The sequence below is a fragment of the Microchirus variegatus genome (genome assembly GCF_963457635.1).
Source record: "Microchirus variegatus genome assembly, chromosome: 19".
In the NCBI taxonomy this organism is placed as follows: Eukaryota; Metazoa; Chordata; class Actinopteri; order Pleuronectiformes; family Soleidae; genus Microchirus; species Microchirus variegatus.
Window position 1 is genome coordinate 9,643,688 of NC_139820.1, and position 12,499 is coordinate 9,656,186.

At 41.3% G+C, this 12,499-nt stretch overlaps 1 protein-coding gene across 1 annotated transcript; it reads right to left on the reverse strand.

Moving 5' to 3' along the window:
• Window positions 1-231: 231 nt before the first annotated feature.
• Window positions 232-11,964, reverse strand: dennd1c (DENN domain containing 1C; the record flags this gene model as incomplete). Its single annotated transcript, XM_083906033.1, has 23 exons — window positions 232-1,212; window positions 1,296-1,530; window positions 2,345-2,427; window positions 2,972-3,079; window positions 3,364-3,411; window positions 3,501-3,551; window positions 3,653-3,693; window positions 3,782-3,872; window positions 4,073-4,171; window positions 4,526-4,651; window positions 6,149-6,250; window positions 6,349-6,394; window positions 6,983-7,083; window positions 7,279-7,389; window positions 7,477-7,530; window positions 8,458-8,523; window positions 8,623-8,703; window positions 8,786-8,855; window positions 9,572-9,691; window positions 9,790-9,839; window positions 10,968-11,011; window positions 11,499-11,563; window positions 11,948-11,964. The coding sequence occupies 23 exons, from the start codon at window positions 11,962-11,964 to the stop codon at window positions 232-234; spliced, it is 2,790 nt and encodes a 929-aa protein (XP_083762159.1).
• Between the last annotated feature and the right edge of the window lie 535 nt (window positions 11,965-12,499).

Sequence of the window (12,499 nt, forward strand, 5' to 3'; positions counted from 1 at the left end):
TTTATATAAAATCTGGTTATTAGGTGCTAAAACATTGGGGGTTTTTTCATCTCAAATTCACTTGTACTGGTGCTCTGCAAAAAACACTACATGTTGTCCTTTTGCAAAAGTGAAACAACATTTTGACCCGTTGTATTATTTGATGATTTGACAGCTTTAATGGCATCAAGGGGAAATCAGGTGATTTGTCAACAATAGAAGTGAAACCATGAAAACAGCATTGCTCTCCCTTTAGGCCTCAAACCTCTTCTTCAGTTCAGACACTTTGATGAGAGGGGGGTCGTCCTCTGTTTGTGGTGTCTCTGAACACTTCTCATCGGATAGATTTGATTGACACGGTTGGTGAGTTTGTTTGTTCTCCCTGCTCCACAGCACATGACATTCTCTCCCATGTTCAATGAAGCCCTTGGTCCTGGACTTCACCTGCAAGCTCTGGCTGCTGGATGTCTGAGACTGGAAGTGTACTACAGCAGATAGCACTTTAGAAGGAGAGGGCGTTTGCCTCAACTCTTCCTTTACTGGTTCTTCGCTGCTTTTTTCCTGACCTACTGGAGGCTTAAAGTCAGCAGTGATGCTCTGAGGCCCAGAAGGAGCTGTGGTTTCTGGATTGGCTGTCTCATGTTGTCCTTGCCAAAGCTCCACTGTGTTATGATCACAGGTGTCCAGTTTGTTTGAAGATCTTGTGACCTCTTTTTCACCCTGTTTCTTGTTTCTACCCTCTCCTCTTGCCACATCTTTCTGTATTTTATTTGTTCCTTCTTCCTTACCTTCCTCTACGACCTGCTCACTGTCATCATCTCTCCTATTTTCTTTAAATCTGGCATCATCTCGCTTTTCAGCTGCTTCTTTCATAGGTTCCTCTCCGAGGCTTAATCTAATTTCCTGATCTTCTTTCTTTGTCTCTTCCACAAACCTCACTTCCTTGCTGTTGCCTTTTTCTTCTTTGTTGTTTCCATCTACTGCTACCCTCACTTCTTCCTGCTTCTCTCCATCCTCCCTCTGTTCCTTCTCTTGTTGTCCTTTTTCACATGTTGTCAGCAGACTGTCTAGCCCCTCCTCCTCTGGTACGTTGGTTTCCCGACATGACCAATCAACCGAGTCCTCCGTCACGTCAGAGAGCTCCTCTGTGGTGTCCAGATTCCAGCTGTGCAGGCTGCCACTGCCACTGATAGACAGATACAGACTCTCCTGGCTGGGGTTCACTGGACAGCGCTGGAGAACACATGGAACAGCCCATGATAGACTGCATGAGTGTGTGCGTATGAACAGTATGCATGTGTTTCTCCTCCTCTTACCTTTGTAATATAATCATGATTGTCTGGTCCAAACAGATCCAGGCTGCGGGTGCCGTACAGCAGGCCGCGGTCATGGGAGCTCCTGGAGCTAAGGGTGTCAAAGATCTCACCAAGCAAATCCATCTCCTCTGGGTCACACAGGAGCAAATCTTCCTCCTCCTCCTCCCCTTCTTCTTCATCTTCTTCTTCTCTCTGAAGATGAGGGTCAGACTCATCCACATACCCAGAACCAGCTCTGGAGACAAGCAAACAAACAAACCCATGATGACACATATATAATACTTACTTACTTTTGTAAATGCATATGTATATATATATCTATGTGTGTGTGTATATATATATATATATATATACACATGCATATGTACATATACACACATATATATACATGCATATATACATACACACATATGTATACATGCATATGTACATATACACATATATACATGCATATAGACATATACACACATATATATACATGTACATATACACACATATATATATACATGCATATATACATATATACATGCATATAGACATATACACACATATATACATGCATATACGCATATACACACATATGTATACATGCATATATACATATACACACATATGTATACATGCATATATACTTATACACATTTACATACATATATACGTATACACATCTATACATGCATATATACATATACACACATATATATACATGCATATATACATATACACATATACATTCATATATACATATACACACGTATACATGCATATATATATATACACACACATATATACATATACACATAATATGTGTGTATATGTATATATGTATGTGTATACATATATGTATATATGCATGTAAATATATTATATATACATGCAAATATACACATATATAGACACAGATAAATGTGGTGGACTTAAAAAGTACAATAAGTCCCCTTTTAAATGAATTGTAAGGCTGCAGAAAATTAAAAACAATAACCATATTAACACCCACTTTAATGCACTCATTTGGTGAATGTTCTTAGTTACTATGTGACCCTGCTCACCCATCCCATGTATCTCCAGTGTCCTTCACAATGTCCTGATCTCTGGTATGCCTAAGTTTATGGGCAGGCCGGCGGGGACGTGACTGACAATAAGCAATGAAGTAACAAACATCGTCCAAATCAAACATGAGGAATAATGGGGGGGGGGGGGGGTCACAATGAAGCGATAGAACGTGGCAACAAAACATACAAAACAGCAGAAAGAATATGTGTTAGACAAAGGACCAGGCAACCTCAGGACAAAATTATATGGGGATGTAAACTACCATTCAAAAGTTTGGGGTCATTTAGAAATGTCCTTATTTTTGAAGGAAATTAATTTCGATGAATATAACATTAAATGAATCAGAAATACACTCTATACACCGTTAATGCGGTAAACGACTATTCTAGCTGCAAACGTCTGCAGTTTTTCTGGTTATTTTTTGAATAAAAATCATTATTTCTAATCTTGTCAATGTCTTGACTACATTTTCTATTCATTTTGCAACTCTTTTGATGAATAAAAGTGTGACTTTTAACGGAAAACACCAACAAATCGTATAGGTTATCTCAAACTTTTGAACGGTAGTGTCATTTAATTAGACATTAAAAAACGAATGAACGAATCGAGACGTGAAAACTCACCATCCCAAAGTGCTGTGTGATTGGCAGGCGATTCTGGAGGCAGTCAGACTGGGCACGGCGGTGAGACACCGATCCGACTCTGTGAAGCGTGGGGTCTTCACTGTGGGCCTGCAAAACAAGGTTATTATAGTTAACGAAACGAAATAAAGAAAACTTCAATTGAAAAATGTGTTCAATGTGTTTTTGTTCACAATGTGTTATTTTGTTATGTAAATAATTTGGGTTGAGTTGGTTCATGTAAGTCAGCGGTGTCCAAACTTTTTTTTGAAAGAGGGCCAGATTTGATCATTTGAAGATGTCCGGGGGCCTTTTTTAGCCTCACCGAGGGCCGTGATTGGCCCGCGGGCCGGACTTTGGATATGATATTCGTACCAAGCAAAACACAAGCTCACCTTGTGCTTCAGGAAGTTTTTCAAACCAGACTTGGTGAGACCTTTGGCCTAGGGGTGTTTAAAATAAAAAATAAAAATGAGGAAGTGAATGAGGTCGATACTTCACAGACAGTCGACACACCTCCACCTGCACTCACCCTCATGTTTGCTTTGGACTTCATGTTGAGGATCAAAGCTCCTCCCCCTTTCTGTGAAAAGTCAATATGCACCCTGGTAGGGCTTTGCAACAAGGTGGCAAACAAAATGCTCAAATACAAAAACGGCGGAATTGAAGATTATGAGCACTTACCTTTAAATTGCCAACTAGCTGCTGATAAGATTTGCTTCGTCCTACAAAAAAACAAAAGAACGCGGACCAAAGTGAATGAGCGATGAGGGATAAAAAGTGTATTCGGGACACACGAAAATGATCACACACCTGCTGTCGTTTCACATTTTAGGATCTCATCCTCAAAGAGTTCATCCGGTTCCTTCCCTTTGCTGAGAATATCCAGGCGTCCATCGATGAACTAAAACAAATCGAAGAATGAACAACAAAAAGCACTTTTATGTATTATTTGATGGACATGTTCGCCTCAGAGACTTCACAACAAAGCTTTGCTTTGAAGAGAACAAATACAGTGTCTGAAATAACTACTGCACATGTTACGCTCTGTGCTCTCAGTTATTTGTCCAGCAGAGGGCAGCAAATCCACGCCACTGGATTTACCTGTTTGAAACACTGCAAGTGAACGGCACTCTGGAGGAAGTGCCTCATATTGTGAGACTTGTGATCGAGAAACAACTCTTCGCTGAAACACACGTCACCCTGCAAAAAAGGACATAGAGAGATTCAATATTACATTGGATCAGAGTTTGGGTGTATATTAAGAGAAAAGGTCCAGCATCTAACATTTAGGAGGCTTTATTTGCAGAAATTGAATATTCTAGCCAAAAGTATCTCTCTGTTTTTGCTTTTAAATATATCCGCTTGGTTTTCTTAGCCTTAGAATAAGTGTTTATCCAATAGGCAAGCGCCTTGCATTATGGAGGCCAGCCAGAAAGGCTAAGGCCACTGTAGTCCCCTGCCTGTGATCAGTCTCATCATCAAATGTCAGAAAAAGTAACTGTTTTGGGATAAAACTATGCATCTAAGACACTGTAATAATGTAACAAATCTGACCTTGTGACCCTGCAGTGCGTCCCTGTAGCCTCCAAACAGCAGAGCCTGAGCTCTCAGGAAGGCTCGTGAGACACCGCAGCCAGGGGACACGGCGTGACGCTTCAAACACAACTTCAGCCCAGACATCTGCAAACAAATTTGCAATCCTTTTTTACCCCCGCATATTCGACCGCAACTTTCCGCCAAAGTCAGGGATTTTTACACGGGCCATTTATGTTTGACGTTCTTTGCAAATGAACAAGGGTAAAGCAAGAAATGGCTAGTTCCCCCGCGTTCATGTAAACCTAATAGGGCCACCTGGTGGAGTGAATGCTAAATAAGGATTTCTATGAATATAATTCTCGGTTCAATTCAACACATCTTCAAGGTTCCTCACATGTGGATAAAGGAGGGGCAGGAACGTTTAAAACAGACTTGTATTTCATAGTTTAGTTGCTTTGGTTTAACTGGACGGCATTACATTTATTCTGTGCAAAGGATCACCATTATTAAAAAAAGAAAACAGCTTAAACGAGAAAAGCACTCGGAGAGCGCAGACCTCCCGCCAAGGCAATAGTGATAGCGTCTACGGATCACGGCCACAATTTAAAGGTGCATTATGTAATAAATCTAAAGCAACTGGCCATAAAATCCTCCTAATATGTCACAGAGACTCAGGAATAATGTTCATATAACAAACTGAACTCACCAACAACAGTACAGCCAAAATATTTACATTAAAAAAATTTTTTTGCAGACTGCAAATCATGTTTATGTTTTGAAATCATGTTTTGGCACGTGGCGCCACCTACCGCTACCGTCTACCAATCATTGCAGTCAGTAGAGTCTCTGCTGCCGAGCAACCACGGGCTGCCAGTTAGGTCAAAAAACGAAACCTAAAAGACCTCGGTATTTTGAATTTGAATGTAGTAACCGGCCACATTCTTACATATGGCACCTTAAATCTCTTGTTCCTGGTCACATTGCGGACATTTCCTGAACATTGAAACCAAATCTGTCTGTGACTTTTGAAGTTACGTTGCTAACAGACAGACAGACCGACAACCTCCGGCAAAAACATACAACTCCTTTGGCGGAGGTCAATAATACACTTTCAATTGGTAACAACAAAATGGTGGTCTGTAACAAATGGCAAACGTTTTTGCGCGAAAGGAAGTTCGCAGATGTCATTTTCGCAAACGCATGTATCATGCCGGGCCACAGGGTTAGGGTTAGGGTACACGGTTGGCAGTGGTTAGCGCTCTTGCCTTTGCAGCAAGAAGACCCGGGTTTGTGCCCAAGTTGGAACAAGGGCCTTTCTGCATGTGTGTGGGTTTTCTCCGGGTTTTCCAGCCTCCTCCCACAGTCCAAAACATGCAGATTTGGGGATTAGATGAATTAGTCACTATAAATTGACCGTAGGTGTGAATGTGAGAGTGAATGGTTGTTTGTCTCTATTATGTGGCCCTGCGATGGACTGGTGAACTGTCCAGGTTGTACTACCCCGCCTGTCGCCCCATGTCAGTTGAGATCAGCACTACAGCATCCTCTGGTGGAGGATAAAGCTGTAGATGATGGATTTATGGATGGATGGACTACGCGATCGTACAATAGGCACATTGTTAAATAAAAGGTATTTATTACCACATCCGAAGGTATCCTCTTATGGTCATCAAAGGGGGTTTCCAGAGTGTTTGTGTCCACATTTAGAATGACAACTTCCTCCAATCCACGACTCCTCACCCTCTGTCAGACAGAGAGACATAATAAACATTTAGGTTTTTGGGAACAAACCTGGTAGAAGTATAGTATAGGTGTAAGCGACAGACATAGAAGTAGATTACCTCTGATAAACTGGTGTGAACTCCTATTAAGTAAGGCATGGGTGCACTGTAACGACAACAAAAAAACACATGTATCCAAAGCCAGTGCATTTCCAGTTGGCTACACCAGTGGTATTACTTGAAAATTACTTGAAATCAAATACAATTTAATATATTAACATGCTTTAAAGGTGCCATATGTAAGAATGTGGCCAAAAATGGTTACTACATTCAAATTCAATAAAATCAACCTCAAATACTGAGGTCTTACGTAACTGGCAACCCGTGGTTGCTCGGCAGCTGAGACTCTACTGACTGCAATGATTGGTAGACGGCGGTAGGTTGCGCCACATGCCAAAACAGGATTTCAAAACATCAACGTGATTTGCAGTCTGCAAAATATTTTTTTTAATGCAAATATTTTGACTGTACTGTTGTTGTTGGTGAGTTCAGTTTGTTATATGAACATTATTCCTGAGTCTCTGCGACATATTAGGAGGATTTTATGGCCAGTTGATTTAGATGTATTACATACTGCACCTTTAATGTTCTTTAGGTTAATGGGCATGTCCCATTTTATGGTCCCCCCTCATTTTAGGGGGTTGTGGAGAGAGAAGTTTGGGAACCGCTGGCCTGGAAAGACAGAGTCTCTTACCAGCAGTAGTCCAGTAGGTGAGGTGGTAGGACAGGTATGAAGATGTGTTGCCAGTACATGGGGTACAACACAGCACTCAGTGCATGCACACAAGATGTCAGCTACACACACAAAAACACAACGGTGGTGAGTTTTAGACAATTAAAACAAGCCAGGATGTGATTTACTGCGAGTTAATGGCTTCACTGTCGGTTAGCTGAATGCGAATGGTAGCATTGATTTAGTTAGTAGAAGGTATGTTTTCGAAAAAAATAAACAGCTTTACACGGAGGAATATACGTATAACGTTGACATACAGTGCTGAGTTTGCTGGCGAAGATCAGGACGCGTCTCTCAAACAGCAGGCTGGCGTAGACCTGGAGCAGGTTTCCCACGTCAACTGCCACGATCAGCTCTGTCAAGTTCCTCTGGGAAACAAGTGCACACGAACCCCAGTTTGAATGGCTGCGTCACACAGCACGAACTGTGGGTTTAGCTTAATGCGACGAACTCACGTTTTCCGGAATAGATGGAAGACTTTTTGGATCTGGAGCAATGAAATAGGGCACCTGGTCAAAAAAACAAGACAAAAAAGAAACGTCATGCACACAGAGCAAGAGCGATAAATGTGATTGTTTTTGTAAGCTGGATTAGTATCTTCAGCACCATAACCAGACGTGCATGCATCATAGAGTTTCATTCCAAAATGCGTCTTTTCTCTGAATTTAAAGTAGCATTATGTAAATAAAACTGGCTGTAAAATCCTCCTAATATGTCACAGAGACTCAGGAAAAATGTTCATATCACAAACTGAACTCACTAACAACAGTTCAGCCAAAATATTCACATTAAAAAAAATATTTTGCAGACCGCAGAGAAATCATGTTTTGGCATGTGGCGCCACCTACCGCCGTCTACCAATCATTGCAGTCGGTAGAGTCTCAGCTGCCGAGCAACCACGGGTTGACAGTTACGTCCGAGCTACCAATGGCGGAGAAAACGAAAACCTAAAAGACCTCAGTATTTTGAGTTTGAGTGTAGTAACCTTTTTTTGGCCACATTCTTACATGTGGCGCCTTTAATTTTTTGCGATGAATGCCATTAAAAAAACAGAGCTTTTGTACCTGTAGAAGTAAACTTTACTTGCCATCGCTACGGTAAACAGGATGTGTTGTGAAATCAATTAGAATAAAAACTGTAATATGAAGTTAAATTTCCACAGAGTCTTCAACTGGTAGATGAATGCGTAAATGTGTGGATGAACCCCCCCCCGCCCCCGCCCCCCCCTTTTTGGAATGAAATGCTGGTTGTTGATTATTAGAATTAGTAATAGAAGCCAAACTTGCTGTCAGATGTCAGATCGATTAGGCAAGGTTTTAGTCGACACACATCAGGTTTAGGCATCGAGCACAAACAGCTGACGATTTTCCAGCAGGAGTTAATCTGTTTCTGTTCAGCCATTAATCCAGAACCACATGGACTCCTGTGGGACTCACCCCCTCTTGTATCTCTGGGTGTCCGATGGGACGGTACACCTCTGTGCTGACCAATAGCTGCTCTCCCTCCGAAAAAAAAACAACACAAGGCGCTAACCACTGAAATAAAACAGCCATAAAGTCAAAGAGTGATCCCGGGTTCTGCTCAGCTAACGGGAGATTTACCATCTGCAGAGTGACGGCTCCAGCTGCCAGAGGTAGCGGCTGCTTGTAAAGTGCAGCCAGCAGCAATTTTGTCTCGTTGATCTGTGGAGAGGACAACGCTTATTAAAAGTTAAAGATTGCAGACATTTGATTGCAGAAAAGTTGCACACGAGCGGAGTCTCACCTGTCCTTTGGTCAGGTAATCTGCCAGGTTATTGAGAAGTTTGTAAAAGACTTCAAACCATGGAAGATAGCTGCAAAACAATCAGAGAACAACGACTGTCACCATGGTTGTGCCAATGGTTTAAAGCTCCACTGTGTGACATTTCGAAGGGTTTACTGGTGTATGTTTGGTGTATGACTCTGCCCAATGCCGGATTTTGAAAACACTAGAGCTTTTATTCTGAAAAGTCAAACCAGATGATTTATTTTCAGGCGGTTGGTGACGTAGAACCGGGGACCAGGTGACCAGAAAGAGCTAATAGGAAAATTCAAAAGTAATGGGAGGTGTTTATCCAGGGAAGGCAGTACATACACCCATTTTTAGCCCAAAATACGTAATTTGAATACTTTACACAACATGGATCAGTGAATAATATTAGTAGATAACTATACACTAGTTTTAACCTGAAAAAAAGTGGTTTAGAGGTTTAGTTACTCTTTAAGTGTGTTTATTTATGTGTGTAATCACTTTGGAAAAAAAACACGTTTTATTTTTTCCTAGCCTTTTATGTGTACTTTAGGCAAGACTTTAAGGAGGAAACCAGCAGCCAGTGTGGGGCTGCTATAGAAAGAACAAGAAAGAAAAACAACATCCTTCCTGATATATAAAGGCCATCATAGTTCCCCGACATGATTGGGAAAGGGAGAGGTGAGTGTCAGTAGATGTCACCCATTCTTACACACTCGACCGTTAAATATTTAACTTGCCATGACTCCTTTCACGCACACATTCGCCCGTACACCTTACCTTAGTATGCAAAGGCAGGCGTGTGTGCTGTTGGTGAGACGACAGAAGCCAAAGCGTTGGCATCCCTGAAGGTCAGTCAGAACAAAAGTAAAGTGCTGCACGGCTACCCCATCCCTCACTCTGACAGAAGCAAGAGGTGGACAAGCTGCATAAGAACCAAACCGGACGATGGCAACAACAAGCTGCAGTCAAGAGCAAACCATTCATCGTTTAGTCACCTTTGTATGTCATATGGGAAGCAGAATCTGGGCAACGTCTGACAGGAATCCTAGAGGGTGGAGAATAAGAGGGACGAAGATGAAGAAAAGACAGTCTGCTCGTTGAAGTAATGTTTGTTTGAGCCAAAATGGGTGATAAAGTAATGACAGACAATTTTGCCCTTAATAGACTGAGTCTCAGTGATTTCGCTACATCTTAAAAGAAAAATCTCCATGTCTGTATTGTGTCAAAATGTCACATATTTTGCCAAATTTAAAAAATGCAAAAATATCCCTCTGGCCAGATAATTCTGCCACATTCTGGGAAGTCAGGGGATTAACGTTTTTATACTTCCTTATGAAGGGAAACGCCAATGAAATATTCAGCGGTAAAAGTCACAGAATTAACAAAGGTATTAGGATTCATCCTCTTGGTATTATGAAACGTTCATGAGCCATTCCATTAGGGCAAAAATGGATGATGTTGGTGAAATATATGACTAATATCAAGCACTATACACCAAATGCAAGGATGAGAATCGAGAGATTTGAATTTAATTGCATTCGTTTTTACCAAAGTGGTATGGTTACAAACCAAGTGGATAGATAGATAGATAGATAGATAGATAGATAGATAGATAGATAGATAGATAGATAGATAGATAGATAGATAGATAGATAGATAGATAGATAGATAGATAGATAGATAGATAGATAGATAGATAGATCCTGCGTTATTTAGTTTGCCCCCACACCTCTACTCAGCAACTCAAATATGGTAAACAATACAATGTATAAAGTGCTTTCTGATTGAGAATATGCCTCGTTTTCCCCAGCTTTAGTTTTGTTGTAATTTAAAGGCGCCATATGTAAGAATGTTTTTCTGACGTAACTGGCAACCCGTGGTTGCTCGGCAGCTGAGACTCTACTGACTGCAATGATTGGTAGACGGCGGTAGGTGGCACCACATGTCAAAACATGATTTCAAAAATATAACATGATTTGCAGTCTGCAGATTTTTAATGCAAATATTTTGGCTGTACTGTTGTTTTTGGTGAGTTCAGTTTGTTATATGAACATTATTCCTGAGTCTCTGTGGCATATTAGGAGGATTTTATGGCCAGTTGCTTTAGATTTATTACATAATGCACCTTTAATGTTCTTTAAGGAAAACCTATAGGTCAAAAACGAACAGATACCTCATCACTAAAGTCTTCTGGAAACTGAAACAGCACATCGGGATCTGTAATGTTAAAATTAAGAAGAAGAGTCAAAAGAAAATGCAGTATCAAAAAAACAACACACCATTCAGTTCACACTCAGCTGCTCAGCCTGTCACATTAGCACAACATCTGGTTCAAATGTGACCCGACAGGCTTTGTGGTTTGACTGATCATGTGACAGGAAGTATCAGCAACTCTTGGCTCAACAGAAACACATTCAAATATAGTCTTGATTCTCTTCTTTATTCATTTAACCACACGTACATGGCGCAGTGTTGCTTTCTTTTGAAGCAGTTTCAGATGTTTCTCACACCAGTGACAGGTCGGAGTATTGTGTCACGAAGGGAGAACGACAAGAAGATGACAAAACAGATGTCATATTAAAGTGTTTGAGGAACAAACTGCTCACAGCACACCTCAAACATGCCATGGAGGCTGAAACACAAGCTGAAACACAAGGAAATAAAGACTGTGTGGTCCAGGTGTACCAACTGGGACCGGCCTCACCTTTGTCTCTGGCGACAGGGCAAGCTGCTTCAAAGAACCAGTAAAAGGTCCGCTCAGGGTTTTGTCTGATAGGAAAGAGATTCACAGCAATGTCAGATTACATCCAAAAAAGTGGCTATACACAGATATGTATACATTGTTATCCACCAAATATGGTCACGTTCCAATTAGTTTGATTACACTGAAATCGCGACTCTTCCTCGTCAAATATTCAAAACCTGAAGGATTTTGCTCTCAGGTAAGTGTGGCCCACACATATAATCCAGTGTTTTTCCTCACTTTACAACACAATCAGGTCTTCCAAGTAAAGCGTGGCAACTGATTCTGGGCAAAAGAGCTGCAGCAGGAAACTTCCTGTGCAGTCATGAGAGGAAGTCATAAAAACCACAAGAACACAGCGACTGGCAGTGATGATGATGATGGAGGGAGAACGACATTGATTAACTTACTTCAGTCTGGAGCCCATGTTGTCCGGATGTGCTCATGTCCACGTGTTTGTCCAGGGGGCGCAGAGGTCGTCAGCAGGTGTGGCAGAAAGCGGTCATTCGCCCTGACGTGGGTGGCGGAGTGTGAAGGCAAACAAGAGCAGAAACTGCAGTGTGCACAATCAGCACCAGAGTGAGAGAACACTTCCTGATGCATCTCATCATCATATATTGTGTCAACGTATGCGTGACGTCCGTTATAATAACACCTCTCTACTTTCTTATACGCGTTCACTCTTCCTTCCTCTTCATGACATGTCCTTTACTTGATTTTATACTCCTTCACACAATAATTGCTATACATATTTGTGTCACCAACAGCGAGAAAATCAAATTCATATTTGGAACAGTCTTTCTTTTGTACCGTCTCCCTTCCCCTGCAAAAAAATCCCCAAAACAGAACAAAAAAGGAATTTTGCCGACTGCTTGTTGCTTTATTTAACTACAGAGAAGGACACTAGTGAATGGCATCCTTTAGTTTGAGTACTGCTCATTTTTGCAGCGGTGTCTTACTTG